At 40.6% G+C, this 21,704-nt stretch overlaps 1 protein-coding gene across 1 annotated transcript in view; it reads right to left on the bottom strand.

Moving 5' to 3' along the window:
* Window positions 1-21,704, bottom strand: part of RNF213 (ring finger protein 213) — a gene marked incomplete in the record, with an annotated part of 2,890,576 nt that overhangs the window by 1,177,505 nt on the left and 1,691,367 nt on the right. Inside the window, 1 exon segment of the mRNA XM_044069632.1 lies at window positions 4,163-4,282. Within this exon segment, the coding sequence (XP_043925567.1) occupies window positions 4,163-4,282 (120 nt within the window).

Here is a 21,704-nt window from a genome sequence, read left to right on the forward strand (position 1 = left end):
AAGAGGCTGAAGGTTGAGACCCAAAAGCCTTCAGGTACACTGACTCCTCATCAGACGGGGTGAGGGTGGGCCAGCGGCCTCTCAGCTTAAGGATCTCCAAGACGTCTACAAAGGAGACATCATCAGAGGATGACTTGGGGGACCTTTCTGACTCCTCGAGGTCAGTGTCTAAAGTGATGGCTCATTGGGGAGTCTACATGCTTCCTGTTGCATGTCATCTTCTGAGGGGGCTCCTCAGAAGGGTACGCTGGGGAGGTCTCGGAAGACTGGGGGCCAACCAATGGGGGTTCCTGAGGCTGTGGGTCTCTGCTGTCGAGAGAGAAAGTAGGTGCTGAGACAGAGGTCAGTGCTTGAGGGGGAAGAGCTTCGGTACCCTTGCGTGGAGCTGACGAGTGAGACAGCATACTCATCATCTTGAAAGCGGATCTCTCCGGCTCCGAAGACAGCCCCAGTTCCAATGAAACAGAGGTAGTCAGTGGCTCCAGAGCAACTGGCTCCGAGATGGATGCAGGGTCTGAGCTCACCCTAGCCGATACACCAAGAGGGAAACTCAGAACCAAAGAGGTTCGGGTCCAAGTGTCCCTGTCGGGGCCAACCGGTATGCTTCGGCTCCTAGACACCATGGATGGCGGCGAAGGTGTCAGAGTGGAACTCGGCTCCTGGACAGCCACGAGGGGAGTTGGAAATGAGGAGTCCACAACAAGTGGCACCAAAAACTCTGGCTCCGAAGGCCCGACTCTGCTCGGAGGAGGAACCACAACAGGGAGGATGGACTCAAGTGGCTCTGGAACAGACTAGGTCGGAGCCAACAACAATTTGGGCAAAGCAGATGACTTCAGGGGTCTAAGCACATCTTCCTCTGACAAGCTCTTGGAGGATATGGATGACAGGGTAGGTGATCTGGATCTCTGTAAAATTGGAGATCTTAAGGTTGGGGAGACCAGCAAAGGATCTCTGGACCTGCTCTGATGCAATTTTTCAGCAGTCAGCTCCGAAAGGCTTGGGGCCAACACTGCAGTGCCAACTTTGACAACCTCGATCGGCTCCAAGGACAGTGGAGCTGAGGAGGTAGAAGTCTTATCAAGTTTTGATCGTTTCTGAGGAGATTCCGATATACTAGTCGGTGCCGGAGAATGCCTCCTGGCCGACTTGACCTTCTCTTTTTTGGATGAATGTGACTTAGATGAAGAAGAACAACTCGTTAAGTCTTCCTCGAAGGAAGGCTTGAGGAGACCTTTCAAAATTAACTTGTTCTTCCACTACTGGAGAACTCAGGAGCTAAAGGAATGGCAGAATAAACAAGTTTCCTGCAAATTAATGGCTCTGAGACAATATACACAATCATTATGGTGATCCGTAATTGACATCTTCTGGGAGCACTTTATGCATTTTTTGAAACCTGAAAGTTTGTGGTCTTTAGACATGTTGAAGAGCTATATAATAAAACAGAAGCACAATGAGGACTAGGTCCTCTAACTTAAATGGGCCTAGCCCTAACAAGCACACACACACAGAAAGAGAAAGTAAAGAGGACTAGGTCCTCTAACTTAAACGGACCTAGCTGGAAAGGCCAGAAACTTAATAGCAGGCAAAGTATCGTTCAAACAACACCGCACGCAAGCTTTAAATTTCTAAAAATTAGAAAAAAGGTCCTAATATATACGTGGACCCACAGAGAAAAAACCTGTATCAAGACTAGCAAAAAACACTTCACACAATATATGTATATAATAAAGTGAGAAAACAAGGTCCTAATAAAAAATGTGGACCTATGAAATATCAACGTTAATAAAACTAGCACATAGGATACCAAATGGAGAACAAGGGCCAACAAGTTCTCAACAAACTAATTAATTTAAGAGCAAAAACACTTCTAAACACTTCTAACACTTCTAAACACTTCTAACACTACTAAACACTATCTAATAATTCAATAACTAGCTATAGAATCAGTAAAGTGATAATAAAGACAAAAAGTTTGAACTTCGACACAGCCAAGCAAGAAGCACTTCTGAAGGTCTAGATGTGGCAAATGAGATCTGGGGTTTGTACTAGTGCATTATGGGATACCTACCTAGCCACAAGCCAAATAAGAGACTTTGAGCTTTGTAATAGGCAGAGTCGGAACAGAGGATCGGTTCCGAACCCATATGTAACAATGAAGGCGAGATAGGACTACAGAACATCTGACATTTCAGCAAAAAAAGAGAAATTGACCATTCACAGACTATGAGTGTATATATATATATATATATATATATATATATATAGATATAAATATATATATATATATATATATATATATATATATATATATATATATATAAACATACATATTATATATATATATATATATATATATATATATATAAATTCAGACTTCTTTTAGGCATATATATATATAGTACTACATATAAACATTCACAGAAGATCTAAGCATTATCACAACTAATCTGCAATTCTGAGTTTAGTATTTGAGTTGTTCAGCAAGAGGCTAATACTGGTGAATGCAGGTTTTATTAGGTATATATGATGCAGATTTTATGACTGGTAGTAGACCTAATGTGACAAGTATCAGGATTGTTAAAATATTACAGTACAACTTGGACTTTTAAGTCTGCAGCAATTAACACTTTGTGGCCATTTTTATGAAATATGGGAATATACTTATGTTAAAAGTAAAGTTTTACAAGTTTTTTTAAACTGGAGGAAACTATGGATGCTAATTCAGGAAAGATTTTATATTTAACTTGTTTCTGAACTCATCTGGGTCAGTAATCTGGTGGAACACATTATAAAAATTATTTCTTCACTTAAATACTGATTTTAGCTATTTTACCACTGTTACATTATATTTTAATGGTTTCAAATACTTCATAAAAATAAGTATGAAAAAAGGGGCCAAAACTAATAGATAAAAGACATTCCAGCTGTCACATCTCGTAACAAGTGGGTAGCGAGTTGAAGCCTCCTAGCATGGTAGTAAAACTCTTGTTTCATTCATCTTCCATGGGAGGTGAAGCTCAAAACGTAGTGAGGAAAGGGTAGAAGGGCATGTTAGCCAGCAAATTGGAAAGTGAACGGAGATTGCTCTGCAGTTAGGAAATAAAAGCCTATATAGCAAAAAAAAAGAGCAGTGGGGTCAAGGAAACGCTTATTGGGGAGTAAGCTATGGCAAGAGTCATTTAAATTTCTAAACTGAGAGAGGCATTGGATACAGAGAATCACTAGAAACACAGAGGACTATTGTACTATGCATTACATTTTTTTAATAAATGGAATGGTGTAATGAATGCACTATTATAAAATTACACAGCATGACTGGATCTGATAACTAAGGGTGACAGTGACAAACTCAGGCATTATTTACATGGAAGAGGTAACTTTTTCTGCATACTGCTACATTTTTTTGTTATATCTAGCTCTATACAGATGTAAATCAGCTTCTCTTAGGGTCTCTCCTCTTCCAATGGGTTTAAAAAAACCAACTGGCCACCCCTGGCCCTATGCAAGCCCAGATGAGGGGCCAGTGAAGAGATCAAGTCACCTAGGGCAGCATTATATGACTCATGAGGAGTGTTTCATTCCTCCTTCCAAACCCCTGTATCACCCAGTAACACCATGGCAGGAGGCGTCATGTAATAGGCATCAGAATTGTACCACCCCTAATATCTGCTAGGGATAAACGTCAACAGGAACATCTTGCTGTTAATCCATGTGCAACATGACAAGGTTGCATCACCAATCAATGCTAGGGAAATCAACCACACGACTGTGCACTAATAGTGTGCTCATCTGCCACTCCCTACCAGGATAGATACACTCATCCTACCTGTCCATGCTGTCAAGTGTCCCAGCTCCTATTTGCTCTCGGATTGCCTGAGTCGCAGTCAGGCAGTAAATGTTGGTATCTCCCATTCCAACTAGGTTTTTCACTATTGTGACAAACATACAAAATATCCAACACTATCAAATGTCTACTTCACATTCATTGTATGTAAAAAGTATTAACTCCACATCTCAGAGTACATACTGAACCTTTCATGCTACTGAATTTCAGTTTGATATCTAAGAGTATAAAAAAATGATGAAAACTAATGCCCTTATCAATTTGTCATAAAGATGACATAGGTTAAAATATGAAAAAAAAACAAAAACATACGTTCTGGCTGATCTGTATTGTCCTCAAACAACTGACTGATTGTCAGCTCTTTCAAAGTGGTAACATCACACATCTCCTCTGACCTTCGGAGGTCATCAATGTGGACAGACTGCCAAAGTCCTAGAAATAAAACGCAAAACAATTTTAGTCTTTTACCACTATATCATTAGTAGAACTAATGTCTAATGGTTACTTAACACAGGCATCACCCAAAAGAACTAGGGCTTTTTATGAAAAAGCAAGTAAAACCAAGACTTAGTTTGCATTTGGTATCAAAAAATAACATCAATTTATTAACACATTATTTGCATATATCAAATAACTCTGATAAAAGAAAGTGATGCAGGCAGTTTTCACCAATTCTTTTGGCTTCTTACCATATACTTAGAATTATGCTGCTCAGTGCCAAAAATTCCACAGATATCTGTTACTACATTTCACATAGCCTTGCTTTTCTATGCTATAAAATTAAACCAGTCCTCTCAAAAGTGAGTTTTAAACTATTTCTGTGAAATAAAAGAGCAAAAGAGTAAATGCTTTCATATTTTCTTATTTTTTTATTTAAACACCTTTACTGAACTACCACTTGTGACACAGGCAAACCTAAATTTATATAAAAGTAATCAAGCCATATTAACAAGCTCACATTTACAAACATTATACATGGCATATACTGTTCTACACTTTATAATCCAAGCAACATTATATACATTGCTCAATTTCTGCCTTCTCCTAAACCTTATTCTTCCTTCAAAACATTTTCTGTATGTATTGTTCCTACAATTTCTATTTTTATCTGTGTAATTTACTCCTACCCTTCTCTAAAGGTCCCACTTCCTGCTCTTTTATCTCTGTTAAAATATTCATTAAATCAAGTATTGTTGGTTTAAACTCTGATTTCCATTTTCTAGTAATTGATTTTTTGGCAGCCACCAGAATTAAACTTAAAAAAGGTCCATGTCTAGGTAATTCAGATACCATTTCCCATCTCAAAAAAATATTTTCCTCAGTTACACTAATTTGCTCACCTGCCTGTCAACTTATTACACTTCGAGAACATATGCTCTCAGGTACCTCTTTCCTCACAATTACACTTCCAGCATTTACCTGAGGAAATACTCTTTGGTATGCTTGGGGTATAAAAATATCCACACAAATGCTTCCTGACAAAAATCTTCTAGATTTTGTTGCATATTTGGGAGCCATTCAAACATCATGCCATTGTTTCTTTGTGAATTGCTTATCTAATCTTTCCGCCAAATCTTTTCTGACCTCTTCTGATTCCTATAGTTATTGTGCAATATTTTATATGCCCTACTAATTACCGCTTTTTAACAGCAGCTTTTGTTTTAGATTCAGTAAAACTTTCAACCAGTGCAGGTCTTTCATTTAAGATTCCTCTATCCCTTCCTCTTTGTGTATATTGTGATAAAAATTACTGATAGGGAAGGCAATCAGTAGTCTGCAATCCAAATGTGTTCTTGGCCTCTTCAAATTCTATTACATTTCTCTCTCCAATTACTTGTTCCCAGTACCTTGGGTCCTATGCCAGCTTCCTCCAGTATATTCCAGCCATCCCTTGACTATTCTCTATATCCCTAACTGCAGTCATCCCTACTGGCAGATTCTCCTTTCTCCATTCCTGTGTTGGCTTAGTTCTTAGTATACATTATGATTATAATATTTTGTATGACTGTTGTTTTTCTCCTTAAGAATCTGCATCCAAAATCAGGAAAAAGTCATGACATTGCCTGTTTGGTTCTGCTGCCTTTTTCCTGGTTCTTGGTTTTGTTTCACATTTGTATCTGCATCCAAAATTACACCCTTTCCTTATTTTGTAAATTACCTCCCTGCTTCATCATCGTCATTCATTTTGACTTTGAACTATTAGAAAAAACACCAAAAAGCTGCTGTTCCAAGTTAAACAAAAATCATAGAAGAACGCACACAAAACTCTAGCACCTCAGCTGTGTAGCCTTCAAGGAGTGAATCATAGCGTTCTGCTTGTGTTATGTAGAAGAGCCTTAAATGTGTAGCTCTAAAATATCCATTTAAATCAGGTAACCCTAAAGCTCCTTCTTCTATTGGAAGAAATCATCTTATCCCACTTGACTCTTGTTCTCTTCCCCCCAAGATGGAATCCTTCAACTCTTTATTAATTATTATTCCAAATTTCTCCTCGGGTTGAAAAAATAAGCCTGGCCTGTGTATAAAACTAAATGGACTTACAACATTTTTACTACTTGTATCTTAATATCCATACCCATCGGCTAGAGCTTCCAGTTTCTCAGTTTTTGTATTATCTTTTGTTTAGTCTCTTTCCACATATCCTTAGCTGCCATAACAGACTTTTTTTTTTAATCCATACTCCTAAATACTTAACTTTATCATGGATCCATGCATGTGTAAGTACATAGCTTACTACTATAGCCTTTCTTCTGTCTTTATTAATTTTATATTCAAAAGAAATCCACAACTGTCTCAGAATGTTCCACAGCAATGACATGTACTCTTCTGGTTCCATCAGGTATAAAAGAATATCATCTGCAAATAAAACCAACTTTTCTTGGACATCATACCAGTTATAAGCTTGAATTTCTGAGACCCTTATTTTCTTTGCCATGGTTTTAAATATAACAAAGAACAAAGGGGAAAGAGGACACCCTTGTCTGGTTCCTTGGTTCAGATGCAGCTTATCAGACAGGAACCCTCCCACTTTGATTTTTGTCTCCAATCCCTCATATATCCTCCTAAGTAACCTTATTATTATATCAGAGAATGCAAATGCTTCCATTGCCCTACTCAAAGTCCCAGCTTACTCTGTCAGATGTTTTCTTTGCGTCAAGACTCATCAACAACAGTGGCATTTTAATACACTCTGCTTCCCTCTGGATCATCATTGTCCTAATTATAATGTCAAATGTCTGCCTACCCTTCACAAAACAACACTGACTCAAATATATCAATTTTGGCAGCATCTTTGCTTTTCTTTTAGCCATTATAGAAACACTTTATAACATTGGTTTAAAACTGACATTAGTCTATATCTATCGGTATCTGATGGTTCTTTACCATCTTTAGGTATTGCAGTCACCAAGGCTTTTTACCAGGATGCTACTGCTTCTACTACTCCTAAAATACTGTTAAGTAAAACCTTCCAGATCTTTATCATTTCTTCTCCCGTACCTTCCAAACTTCCACCAGAATTCCATCTATTTCTGGAGACTTTCCAGCAGACTGCTTATACATCACCATTTTTTATTTCAACTCCTCTTATCATAACTGTTAATTGTTGAGTCTCATCTACCTCTAACTTTGGCATACTTAAGTCATTTGGGTGGCACAATGGTTATCATCACTTCACAGCAAGAGGTTCTCCGGTTCGATCCTCAGCTGGGGTGCCTTCTATGTGGAGTCTGCATGTCCTTCCTGTGTTCACGTGGGTTTCTCCGGATATTCCAGTTTCCTCCCACATTCCAAAGAAATGCATCTGAGTGTTTCTCCCCAGGCCTCCACTGAAAACAGGCTCTATCTTAGTCAGACTTTCCCAGTCAACAAATGTTAAATAAATAAATTGTGTTTTTTTCTTGACTTCCCCATTTCTCCACTTTACACAAATTTTAATAACATTTCTGAAAATCTGTAATATCCGTAATATTTCTACGGGATCGTTGGCTATTTTTCTGGTTACAGGCTCCCTATGTTTGGTGACAACCCTTTGTACTTCCTGTTGCCTAAGTCATTGTACCAAAAGTTTTTTTTTTTTTAGTTCTGGAGTTAGCAAAAAAAACTTTGCTTAACTCATTCCTTCCAATGCAGCTATGGAAGTCTACACTGCAACTTCCAATGGACAGAGCCCAAGCTTTTTGAAAGAATCAAAATTGTCCACATATTTCAATCATATGTCCATATCTCTGGAACCATAGAGATTTCTAAAGAAGTGCAAATGTCAAACTCCTCAGTATTAACTATTTTATATTGGCAGCATTTGTGATGAAGTGAGGTATTGCCGGCTATGGCAGGAGAAGTAGGGCAGTGGATGTGGAAAAAATGCCAGCACAGCTAGCTGGAATTTTGTAAAGAATTACATGTCATTTGCATATCAAATTTGTACAGATGCTTGTGTTGAACAATGTATCTGTAAAGCTGCTTGTGTTAAAAATGTAACAGTGTGCCCTGCTGGACAGAAAAAAAGAAATATGCATGTATTATTGTAACTGTTTAAATGTATATGTTTTAACAGAGGATACTGGAAGAGAAGAGGTTAATCTCAATCTATCTGACTTTGAAAATATTCAGAAATTAAATTACTAGGCCTAGGTCATAAATACTGTATCAATGCAGCCAGAGACAAAAAGTCTGTACGAAGAAGCTTTCTGCATTGTCTTTGGGATAAACTAATTGTTACTCTGGAAGGGTGGAGATCTATGTGAAGACTGGTAGAGATGGATGAAGGCTGCCAGCCTAGCCAGATAGAATTTGATACATAATTCTGGCATTTGTAAATATGAATGTAAAATATAGGCTTGTTTCTTAAATGAAAGAAAACACTGTAAAATGTGAACTTCAAGATTGTAGCAGCATCGCCATCTGCTGTAAGGAAAACTAAGCCAAGCATTTCAAATAATCTTTGGAATTAAAATTATGTTTTGTATGTTTTTTGATCCCCAGAGCTCAGAGCCATTTGGTCTGGGCTATCACATTATTTCTATTGTTTTAACTTATGGAATAATTACTAGAGTGTACATGTGAAATGTATTTTATTGTTGTAGTTTCCTGAGCAGGTGTTAGATTGTTAAATCCTAAAACCTGGTACAACTGAAAACCCAAACCTCAACCCTAATATACAAGACAATGAACTTGCCACAAAATTTAACTCTTTTTTCATAGACTGTATTTCCAAACTTACCTCTTCCTTCTCGTGCAACCACCCACCCCCTACTACCACCTGTCCTCCTCCTACACCCCCCTCTTCTCCACTCTATCACCCTACTACCTCCCAACCCCCTACATTCTCACTGAAACCCATCCCTACTTCCACTATAAAAAAACTACTACAGAAGTTAAAACCATGCACCAATGCCCCCGATAACATCCCCTCACACTTCCTCAGCACATCTGCAGATGCCATCGCCCTCCCAATTAGTATCCTAATAAACCGCTCCATCCAAGAAGGTCTTGTTCCACAAATCTGGAAAAAGGTTTTCATCATTCCCCTTCATAAAGGAGGAAATAATACTAACATTACCAACTTCAGGCCCATCGCCATCCTCTCTCCTATCTCAAAAATTCTAGAAAAATGTATCCATTTACAACTCCTTCCCCATTTATTAGACAACAACCTACTAACTTCTACTCAACATGGCTTCTGCCCTAATCATAGTACTATGACAGCCCTTCTTTCATTTCTTGAAACTGTGAATAAAGCTAGAGACTCTGGCCTTACTGTATCTACCATCCTACTTGATCTCTCCAAGGCATTCAACACCATCTCCCATAACCTACTACTTACTAAATTGTCAAAGCTAAACCTATCACCTTCAACTCTTAATTGGTTCACCAGCTATCTCTCAAACAGGCAACAAGCTGTCAAACGGAAAAAAGCCATCTTCTCTTTCCTTAACACTCCCACAGGTGTCCCACAAGGCTTCATATTAGGCCCCCTCCTCTTTAACATCTTCATAAATGATTACTATCACTCTATCCCCCATGCTAAAATCATCAAATACGCAGATGATTCTACAATCATCTGTGCAGCCTCTTCCATTCCAACCCTCCTAAAGCTCACTCAAGAAGCATTCTCCACCACAGAACAGTGGATGAAAGATAATCATCTTGCACTTAATGCAGCTAAATCAAAACTAATGGTATTTACCCCCACTAAAACCAACACATTTGATAGACAACTATTCTCCATCACCAGTCAAAATAATACTCCACTTGAACTGGTATCTGAAACCAAACTACTAGGAGTTCAAATTGACGATAAACTTAAATTTGAGTCCCATCTACTCATAAATATTAAAAAAACTCACCAAAAACTCGGCCTGCTCTATCGACACAAGCGATTCCTCTTTCCAGCAACCAAACTCACTCTCTCTACCACATTTCTCTTACCCTCTCTCCTATATGGTGCCCCACTTTTAACTAATCTACAATCATCTATCAAAACTAAACTATCTCACTGGGAGGATAAAATGTATCTCGAACACCATCATACTAGGTGACTTCAATGCCCAAACAGCCCAAAGTTCCTGGAATTCATAAACTCAAATGCCCAGAGGAACTAGTCACATCCCCACAAGAGGAGAAAACATAGATCTCATCATCATGAACATGGGAGCACAATGTTCAACTACCCCTCACTGAGATCAGATCAGAAACTAATCTATCTGGGAGGTCCTCATCCGCCCCCCACCTGAAATAAAAAAGACCAGTAAAGAACTTCCCCAGCTTCGACTCACACTTCTAAAGACTAGTGTGGTCTCCTGATCACTATAAAAAAAAAAGCTAGCTCTCTCAAAAAATCATCCAAAAATTTTTTTGAGAAAAAAGCTAAGGACTCAAAAGACAATCATATAGGCATTCTTTAGCTATGTCAGAAACATACATCACAAGATGGGTTTGCAAACTGGCTGGTGACAGAACCCACAGGGTCAGAGTTGCTGGCGCCATATCAGAGACAAAGTTTGCAGATGACTGGACACAGATATCCTTCAGAAGGGTCTCACAGAAGCGGATAACTGGTGCCAGAGCCATGGCGCTACCATATAGGGTGCAAATCCACTGATCACAGAGAAGTTATCAGGGACCTGGGGACCCAGGTTGACAGTAGCAAGACCTTCTACATTGCCCACCTTATCATGAAGGGATTCACATCTAGATCAAGGGAGGTCATAGTCTCCCTATACTCATCACTCATCAGACCAATGATTGAGTACAATGCCCCATTCAGAATGTATCTGACCCGCACTTGCAGAGCTGGAGAGGCCACAAAAGTTCCTCACCAAAAGGATAAAGGGGGTGACCTGTGCCTGACATACAAGGCCATGTCAAACCCAGATTTGATGAAATAGATTCATCACAAAGACTCCTATGCTGTGGAACAAAATCCCAGTATATGTTACCTCAGTGTCACTGCTCGACAGAGGCACAGCAAAATAATGGGCATAGTTTCTCCAACTAACAGATAGCCTAGTATGAACCTATGAACCTATGAACAACAAAATAGCCAAATTTGCCACTAGTATCAAAGCTTCAATGCATCACTGCGCACCACTCCATAAACTAAATTGGCTCGAACTTCCCAACTACCTCCCCTACACCCAACTCACATATGCACACAAACTCATTTTCCAACCATCCCTCTTGTCCCTCCCTATCTACTACCTTTAAAATTCACCAGACTCAAAGACTTCTAAGATCTACTAATCAAAACCTAATAGAAGTCTACAGACCCATTCGCCCCCATGGACATAACCTCCTCTCTTTTTCCCTAGCTCGACTATGGAACTCTCTCCCTCCCTCCATTCACACCATCACTAGCCTTCCAACCTTTAAAAAATCACTTCACTCCTACCTTACATCCACATGGGAATGCTCCTGCTCCCACCCCACAAAAGCATTCTCCACTTCCTGTCTTCTTATCACCCTCACCTCATCTATTTTACTCATAATCAATTTCTTAATATCATCTATCATCTTGATTTAAGAATTTGTTAATTTTTAATTTATTTTTTTTTTTACAGTTTTACCAATTGTAAAATATATCTTGTTATGCCTTGTATGCTATGTAATGTTTATCTCTGTAACATGTATTCTTTGTCGGAGCTTTTCTCCCCAGGACTCCATTGAAAATGGGTTCACTTGGCCCAATGGATCATCCTGGTTAAACAAAAGCAAATAAATAAATAAATAATGTAGCCTGTTGGCCTGGGAACTCGAGACTAAGTGTCAAAATGATGTAATGTGTATACTGGGAAAACCTAAGTGTCAAACATGATGTAATCTGGGAGTGCCCAGCAGAAATGTTGTTAGTGATTTTAAAAACTATTGCTGAGAGAGAGAGAGAGAGAGAGACTAAGCATTTTGATCTTGGACATCTAACTCAGCACTACCTTGCTCTATGTAAGTAAGTTATCTTAGAAGTATGTTTTCTTGTAGAAACAGCTAGGACTATAAAGATTAGACTAAGTGTTTTACTGTTATGTCAGAACTGTATTACAAAATTATTTTAAGTTTCTGTGTGATCTCTGAACTCTTGAATAGCACTGTGGTGTAGAGCTGCATTGTCTTGTGTTTTAATTATTTATTATTAAATAGTTTAAAAACATTTTACCTGTGCCTGGTTTATGTAGAGATAAGTTAAGCTCTAGAGTACATTGCATATTTATAGAGTTTATTGTAGAAGGCCACTCTACTAAGCCTTTGACTGATTAGTCACGCTTACCAATTGGATAATATTATTGCACAGTAATAATTAGACACCTTTTTAAGGGCATTTGGGTAGCTGATAATTATTAGCTGGTGGTGGCAGTAATTACTACTGTATAGTCTGGGAAAAGGGGCATGGCTGGAGAATCTGTGTCAGCCTTTCCCAGGAGTGTCTGTGAAGTTGTATAAATACTTCTCAAAGTGTGTGTGTGTGTGTGTGTGTGTGTGTGCCAGCTACTTGGGCAGGGACAGGAAGCACTGGTTGGACAGAGAGGGTACTGGAGGTTAGCTTGCCAGCTAGGCTAAGATCTGGACCCTATAGCTGTGCCAGTGGGGAGTCTTACTGGGTACCCGGAAAACAAGGGAGCAACCAGCCCCAGACCGACTGTGATGATCTCTGTGTGCACGTAAGGGAAATTGTGCTTTACTGTGTGTATTTGTTATCCTTTCCTCATATATGGGGCATCCTCTCTGGTGTTAGTGGTGAGGATTGAGGCTCCTTGATTGCTGGGCCAGGGCACGGGCGTCACATGTGTTTGGCAGAGGTGGGATATCCACATCACATATTAATTAGTTCACAAATACTAACTGGCTTGTAGTGGTGTGGGTAGAAAGAATCTTGTAGCTTATGTACTGTGATATCTGAAGGTGTTTTGTATTCTAAAACAGCCACGCAGTGAATACTAAGAGTTCAGATCACAATTGTTTTATTTATTTTGTTAGCTTAGTTAGTCAGGGTGAGCAGGCAGCATGTCAGCAGAGGAGTACGGAAAGCTGACAAGGAGCCAGCTGGTGGAGATGTGCCAGGCTAGGGGACTGGTCCATGGAAACCTGACTAAGGCAGACCTGATTGCAACCTTGGTTACAGCTGCATCAGGAAACAGGATCCAGGAGGACAATCAGACTGGCAGTGGAAATACAATATCCAAGGAGAATGGACAGCTCAACCTTTCTGCGAAGGACAATCAGACTGGCAGTGGACATACAATATCCTTGGAGAATGGACAGCTCAAACATTCTGCAGTGGACTTAAAAATCCAACTGGAGCTAAAGAGACTTGAGTTGGAGGCTAGGCAACTGGAGAAAGAAGCTGAAGAAATGGAGCATCAGAGGAGACATGAGAGGGAAATGCTGATTCTTTGCCAGAGTCATGGAGGTAATGGCGAAGGGAGTAACTGGACCCCAGAAACACAAGAGGTCAGTAAATTTCTTCCGCAATTTAAAGAGGGGGATAATTTTGATAGTTTCATTCATATGTTTGAGAGGGCATGCAAACAGTATAGTGTTGACCAAAGGCTCTGGGTAAGGTTCCAGACCCCCTTACTCCATGGGAAAGATGCAACTTTTTTATCAAAAATGCCTGACTCTGCCTGTTTTGATTACACTGCTGTAAAAAAATATCTTTTAGAATGTTTTAAGCCAACACCTGAAATGTATAGGAAAAAGTTTTGAGAGCATAGACGCAAGGCAGATGAAAGCATGTGGGAATATGTTGCTGAACTTAGCACTTATTTTCATAGCTGGGTGAGTGGATGTCAGGTCACCACTTTTGAAGGGCTGGCAGACCTTTTGGTGAGGGAACAAGCCCTTAGCACTTTGCCTGAGGACATGAGGATCTGGTTAGCTGACAGACAATGTGCTAATTAAGATGAGTTGGGGAAGAAGGGAGACCTATACCTGGCCAGCAGGGCAGCCCTGCACAGGAAGGGGACCCCCAGTACTGTTCATGGGTCTAAACAAACCCATGGTGGGCAGCACAGACTGCCACAACAGAATCTGCCAGTAGCAGGGGAAACCACTAGTCTAGGTACATGTCCAGGAGCTAGAGTTAAATGTTTTGAATGCAACCAGTGGGGCCATGTGGCATACAGGTGTCCACAGAGGCAAGGTGGGAAACCAAAGGAGAGAGAGCCAGTAAGTGGGAAAGACAAAATGCCAATCGTAGGTTGTCTTGAGACAACAGGGGTGCTAAATTACCATCCTGCAGATGTCCTGAGAGGGAAGGATTTGGATGAGGCAGTACCATGTACTTATGCAGTTACATGCAGTCGGGCTTGGAGACGAGCATGTGGGTCTGGTAGCCTGGGAGAGACCCAGACAAACAGCATACTTGCAGCCAGGACTGGTGAGGTGGTTACTTCAGGGAGGGAGCTACTCTATAGCAGTGAAACTGAAGGTGAGCCACAGCTGCTTGTGGGTACTGATGTTCCCTTGGATAGGGTGACTGCAAAGGTACAGGTGAGTAGTAGTATCTAGACTGACAGTGAGGTACTGCTGTCAGAAGATGCCAGATTTCCTGTGGAAGGGGAGCTGGGAAGGGTTACAAGGAGAGAGTTGAGACAGGCTCAGCTCTCACACCCTACACTGCAAGGCATGAGGGCAGGTAGCTAGGGAGGCACCTGATTCTCAAGGGAAGGGGGACTCTGTATACTGGGACAAAGGGTTACACTACAGAGAGTGGACCCCTGAGGGAGGGCTAGAAGGTGAGGTACAGCAGTTGGTAGTGCCTAGAGCCTACGGTCTGGTACTTCTAGCCAAAGCCCATGATATTCCCTTTGAAGGTCATATGGGCATAAAACGTACAAAGAGATGTATTATGGAAAACTTTTATTGGCCTGGAATTTCGAGAGATATAACAGGGTACTGCAGGACCTGTAAGCAGTGCCAAAAGGTAGGCAAGAGACAAGTTGAGAGCTCCTTTGATGCTTTGCCTGTGATTGAGGAGCCATTTCAGAGGGTAGCTATGGATATTGTGGGTCCTCTGAGTATCCCAAGTTCCACAGGGAAAAAGTATATCCTAGTGGTAGTAGATTATGCTACACGATACCCTGACGCAGTGGCTTTGTCCTCCACTGAGGCAGAAAGGTGGCAAATGCTTTGTTAGAGATTTTCAGCAGGGTAGGTTTCTCAAAAGAAATACCGTCTGACAGAGGTGCCAATTTCCTGTCAAACCTGCTGGGTTGCCTGTCGAAGTCCTGTGGGGTGAAGCACATGAAGACCATCCCCTACCATCTCCAGACTAATGGTCTTGTTGAGAGATTAAACTCTACAATCAAGTCCATGCTACGGGCATTTGCAGATCGGTTTAAGAGGGAGTGGGACAAATATATGCCCCATCTGTTTTTTCCTTACAGAGAGGTTCCCCAGGAATCCGCAGGTTTTTCACCCTTTGAGTTGGCGTATGGGCATAGTGTGAAAGGGCCTCTAGATTTAATTCGAGATGAGTGGGAAGGTGACTGAGTCTCACAAGGAGTCTGTTGTGGCATCCGTCCTAAACCTCAGGACAAGGCTGAGGGAACTCATGGGCTTGGCCCAGAAGAACCTTGCAGAAGCCCAACAATAGAAAAAAGGTGTGGTATGACAGGAATGCTCGAGTGTGTGCTGTGGGACAGCAGGTAATGGTTCTCATTCCTGTCAGACACAACAAGCTTGGGAGGGACCCTACAAGGTGGTAAGAAAGGTAAATTATGTTAACTACATTTATTTATTTTATTTTACATTTGTTGACCGGGCTAGTCTAGCTGGAGAAATTTCCATTTTCAGTAGTGGCCCGGGGAGAAAAGCTCCACAGAGTAAGATACATACAGAAAAACTATCATACAAAAAATATAATAATAATAATAATAATAATGGAGTTAGTAATAGGGTTTGCAAAAAACAAAAACTAGTAAACCCTTCAATGTAAAGTACTACTACAGGAGTTAATTACTATAACACACAATACAGTCAAAATCACATTTTACAAGTTGAAGGAAAAAAAAAAAAAAAAACTTAAAGGAATGTAGGTAAGGAAAGTAGAGTGAAAAGAAAGTAGGGGAAAAGATAGGGATTACATGGTGGGACTGGACGGCAGGGGCACAAATTGTACCATGTTAACACAATGAAACCTTACCATAACAGGGAGGCCCTTGTGCTGAGCATTTGCAGTGGATTGCAAGAGGAGTCTGAGGGAGATCTAGGGACTGATCTCCTCAGTGAGGCTCATGCTGACACCTCGGTGGAAGGGGTAGCAATGTCCCAGCAGCTATCTCCTACCCAGGTTTGGGAAATCTGAGCAGTGTTGCAGGAATTTGGGGACATGTTCACTGGGAAACCAGAGTGCACCCACCTGGTGCAGCACCAGGTGGATACAGGACCCCAAAGGCCTATAAGGCAGGCCCCTTATAGGGTGCCTGAGAGAGTCAAACAGACTCTGAGGGAAGAAGTACAGGAGATGTTGGAACTAGGAGAGATTCAAGAGTTCAACAGTTGCTGTGCCTCCCCAGTGATGCTGGTGCCAAAGAAGGATGGCAGCACCAGGTTATGTGTGGATTACTGGAAATTAAATAGTCACACAGAGTTGGATGCTTACCCCATGCCTAGGACAGATGAGGCCCTAGAGCAGCTGGGTGGGGCTATGTATCTTACAACCACTGATCTTACCAAGGGTTACTGGCAGGTGCCCTTGACTCCCAGTGCTAGAGAGAAGTCAGCCTTTGTGACTCCTTTTAGCTTGTATGAGTTCACAAAGATGCCCTTTGGGATGAAGAATGCAACAGCGACTTTCCAGAGGCTGGTAGATAATATCCTAGGAGGAGCAGGAAGGTTTGCCCTTGTTTACCTAGATGATATTGCCATCTACAGCCATTCCTGGTCAGAGCACCTACAGCATGTCAGGGAGGTGTTGGGCAGAATATAATGGTCAGGGTTGACCATTAAGCCGAGAAAATGTCAGGTGGGTATGGCAGAGGTCTCCTACCTAGAGCATAGAGTGGGGAACGGTAAGATAAGGCCAGAACCTGCCAAAGGGGAAGCCATTCAGACATAGCCTGCACCTGTTACTAAAAAGCAGGTGAGGGCATTCTTAGGGACACAGCAGGGTACTACAGAAAGTTTGTCCCTAGTTATGGTACCATAGCTGCTCCCCTTACAGACCTGACAAGGAAGAACAGGCCAGATAAGGTAGTGTGGACCCCAGCATGTGAGCAGGCATTGCAGAAGATTAAAGAAGCTTTGGAGGACCCCCTGTGTTAGCCAGTCCAGATTACAGCAAATAATTTGTTGTGCAAGTGGATGCTTCAAACCATGGGGTTGGGGCTGTACTTAGCCAGATTTCTTCAGAAGGAAAAGAGCACCCAGTGGTTTTATCTCAGTCGTAGGCTCCAACCCAGGGAGGAATGCTATGCAGCTGTAGAAAAGGAATGTCTAGCCATAGTGTGGGCACTGGAGAAATTTCAGCCTTATCTGTATGGAAGAAAATTCACTGTAATGACAGATCACAACCCCCTAATATGGTTAAAAAGAGCCAGCCAGCAAAATGCCAAGTTGTAAGATGGAGCCTGGAGTTGCAAGCATATATGTCAGTGCAGCACCACAGTGGGATAAGCAATGCCAATGCAGATGGGCTCTCAAGACAGGGAATGGGGTGAGGTACACTCAGATAGACCTAGCCCTCTCAAGCGGCGTTTCTTAAGGGTCGCTTGAAAAACTAGCTTGAGTTCTCCGGAGAGGGGTGGGGGGGGGGGTATGTGAAGACTGGTAGAGATGGTGAAGGCTGCCAGCGTAGCCAGACAGAATTTGATACATAATTCTAGCATTTGTAAATATAAACGAAAAATACAGGCTTGTTTCTTAAATGAAAGAAAACACTGTAAAATGTGAACTTCAAGATTGTAGTAGCATTGCCATCTGCTGTAAGGAAAACTAAGCCAAGCATTTCAAATGTTCTTTGAAATTAAAATTATGTTTTGTGTTTTCTTTGATTTCCAGAGCTCGGAGCCATTTGTTCTGGGCTATCACATTCTTTCTATTGTTTTAACTTAAGGAATAATTACTAGAATGTACATGTGAAATGTCTGTTATTGTTTCCTGAGCAGGTGTCAGATTGTTACATAATGTAGCCTGTTAGCCTGGGAACTCCAGACTAAATGATGTAATGTGTATACTGGGAAAACCTAAGTGTCAAACATGATGTAATCTGGGAGGGCCCAGCAGAAATTTGTTAGTGATTTTAAAAACTATTGCTCAAAGAGAGACTGTAAGCATTTTAATCTTGGACATCTAACTCGGCACTGCCTTGCTCTATGTAAGCAAGTTATCTTAGAAGTATGTTTTCTTGTACAAATAGCTAGGACTATAAAGATTAGATTAAGTGTTTTTCTGTTATGTCAGAACTGTACTACAGAATTATTTTTAGTTTCTGTGTGATCTCTGAACTCTTAAATAGCACTGTGGTGTAGCAGTATTGTCTTGTGTTTTAATTATTTATTATTAAATATTTTAAAAAGCTATTACCTGTGACTGGTTTGTGTAGAGATAATTTAAGCTCTAGAGTACATTGCATATTTATAGAGGTTACTGTACAAGGCCACTCTATTAAGCCTTGACTGATTAGTCACACTTACCAATTGGATAATAATATTGCACAGTAATAACTGGACACCCTTTTAAGGGCCTTTGGGTAGCTGATAATTATTAGCTGGTGGTGACAGTAATTACTACCGTACAGTCTGTGAAAAGGGGCACAGCTGGAGAATCTGTGTCAGCCTTTCCCAGGAGTGTTTTTGAAGGTGTATAAATACTTATCTCAAAGTGTGTGTGTGTGTGTGTGTGTGTGTGTGTGTGTGTGTGTGTGTGTGTGTGTGTGTGTCAGCTACTTGGGCACGGACACGAAGCACTGGTTGGACAGAGAGGGTACTGGAGGTTAGCGTCTGAGCTAGGCTGAGATCTGGACTCTAAAGCTGTGCCAGTGGGGAGTCTTATTGGGGACCTGGGGATCAAGGGAGCAACCAGCCCCAGACTGATTGTGACCTGTGTGTGTACGTATGGGAAATTGTACTTTACTGTGTGTATTTGTTATCCTTTCCTCATATATGGGACGTCCTCTCTGGTGTCAGTGATGAGGCTTGAGGCTCCTTGATTGCTGGGCCAGGGCACGGGCATCACAGTCTGAAATTGTTGTATGACTTCCAGGAGCTGCAACAGATCTTAGCAAGGCTTTACTTGTGTATACTATTGACATATATGTGCTAAATCCTGACAGCTTCTAGATGGAGGAGGGTCAGAGCATGGGAACTAGAAGTCAGATAACCAGCTGTATGTGATGTTATTCTGTAATCCATCACTGAAAATAATGTTTGATAGTGGGTGAGACTGACCTCTGTTTTTGTAACCTGACAAAAAAGGATCTCTCACCTACTTCATCTTGCCTTGCTCTAGTAAGTAGCCAGTAAATAATTCTTCAGATCAGTCTGGAAAATATAGTGAGATTGGTTAACTATTTTTTTTTCTGTAACTGTGTGAACCTGTCCACCTGTGTTATTTTTAATATTTCCTGTGATCGAAACTCTGATGTTTACTGTAAATAGATATTTGGTATTTTCATGTTCTTTTCTTATTTATTATTACACTGGATATAAAAGGTTTACATACCCCTGTTAAAATGCAAGGTTTTTGTGATATAAAAAGAGAGACCACAATAAATCATTTCAAAACTTTTCCCACCTTTAATGTGACCTATAACCTGTACAATTCAATTGAAAAATAAACAAATCTGTTAGGGCAAAAAAAATAGAAAAAAATAGAAAACGTACAATAAGCTGGTTGCACAAGTGTGCACAATATTAACTAATACTTTGGTTGAACACGTTTTGATTTAATTATAACATTCAGTCTTCTTAGGTACACACCTACCATCAATTAAAGAGACACTGATTAACCCCAAATAAACTTCAGCTGTCCTAGTAGGATTTTCCTGGCATTTACTCAGTTGCCTGCTACAGCAAAAGCCATGGTTCGCAGGGAGCTTACAAAGCATCAAAAGGATCTCATTGTTGAAAGGTATCAGTTAGGGGAAGGGTACAAAAAAATTCCACAGCATTGGATATACCATGGAACACAGTGAAGACAGTCATCAAAAAGTGGAAAAATATGGGACAACAGCGAGGTTGCAGAGAACTGGACATCACTCCAAAATTGATGAAAAAACAAGACAAAAACTGGTCAGGGAGGCTGCCAAGAGACCTACAGCAACACTGAAGGAGCTGCAGGAATTTCTGGTGAGTGCTGGTTGTATACAACATGTGACAACAATCTCCCATATTCTCATATGTCTATTCTCATATGTCTGGGCTATGGGGTAGGGTTGCAAGATGGAAGCATTTTCTTACACAGAAATACATCCTGGTCTGGCTAAAATTTGCAAAATAATACATCAAGTCTCCCAAAAGCATGTGGGAAATGTGTTATGGTCTGATAAGACCAAGATTGAATTTTTTGGTCACAATTCCAAAAGGAACGTTTGGTGCAAAAACAACACTTTGCATCACCACAGGAACACCATGTCCACAGTGAAGCATGGTGGTGGCAGTATCATGGTTTGGGGTTACTTTTCTTCAGCTGGAACGGAGGCTTAAGTTAAGGTAGAAGGAATTATAAACAGTTCCAAATACCAGTCACTTTTGGCCCAAAACCTTCAGGCGTCTGCTAGAAAGATGAAGATGAAGATGAAGAGGAATTTCACCTTTCAACACAACAATGATCCCAAGCAAACATCCACATCAACAAAAGAATGGCTTCACCAGAAAAAAATTATAAAATTTTGGAATGGCCCAGCCAGAGCCCAGACCTAAATCCAATAGAAAATCTGTGGTGTGACCTGAAGAGAGCTATGCCCAAGAGATGTCCTAGCAATCTGAAAGATTTGGAGTGCTACTGCAAGGAAGAGTGGGCAAATATTTCCAGATTAAGATGAGTCATGCTGACAGACTCCTACTCAAGAAGACTGAATGCTGTAATTAAATCAAAAGGTGCTTCAACAAAGTATTAGTTTAAGGGTGTGCACACTTACACAGCCAGCTTATTGTACGTTTTTAATTTTTTTATATTTTTCCCCTAACAGATTTGCTTTTCAATTGAACTGTACATGTTATAGGTCACATTAAAGGTGGGATAAGTTTTCAAATGATTTATTGTGGTCTGATTTTTTATATATCCCAAAAACATGGCATTTATATCCATTGTAAATACATTTAAACTTTTCACTGTAGCTAGTCTTTTAGACAATATTTTAATAAATGAAAGTACTTGGCTATATATTTGTTGACAGCTCTAGCTACTCCTGAAAACCTTG

The sequence above is a fragment of the Protopterus annectens genome, chromosome 4.part0, assembly GCF_019279795.1.
Source record: "Protopterus annectens isolate FY-2018-M chromosome 4.part0, PAN1.0, whole genome shotgun sequence".
NCBI lineage: Eukaryota > Metazoa > Chordata > Ceratodontiformes > Protopteridae > Protopterus > Protopterus annectens.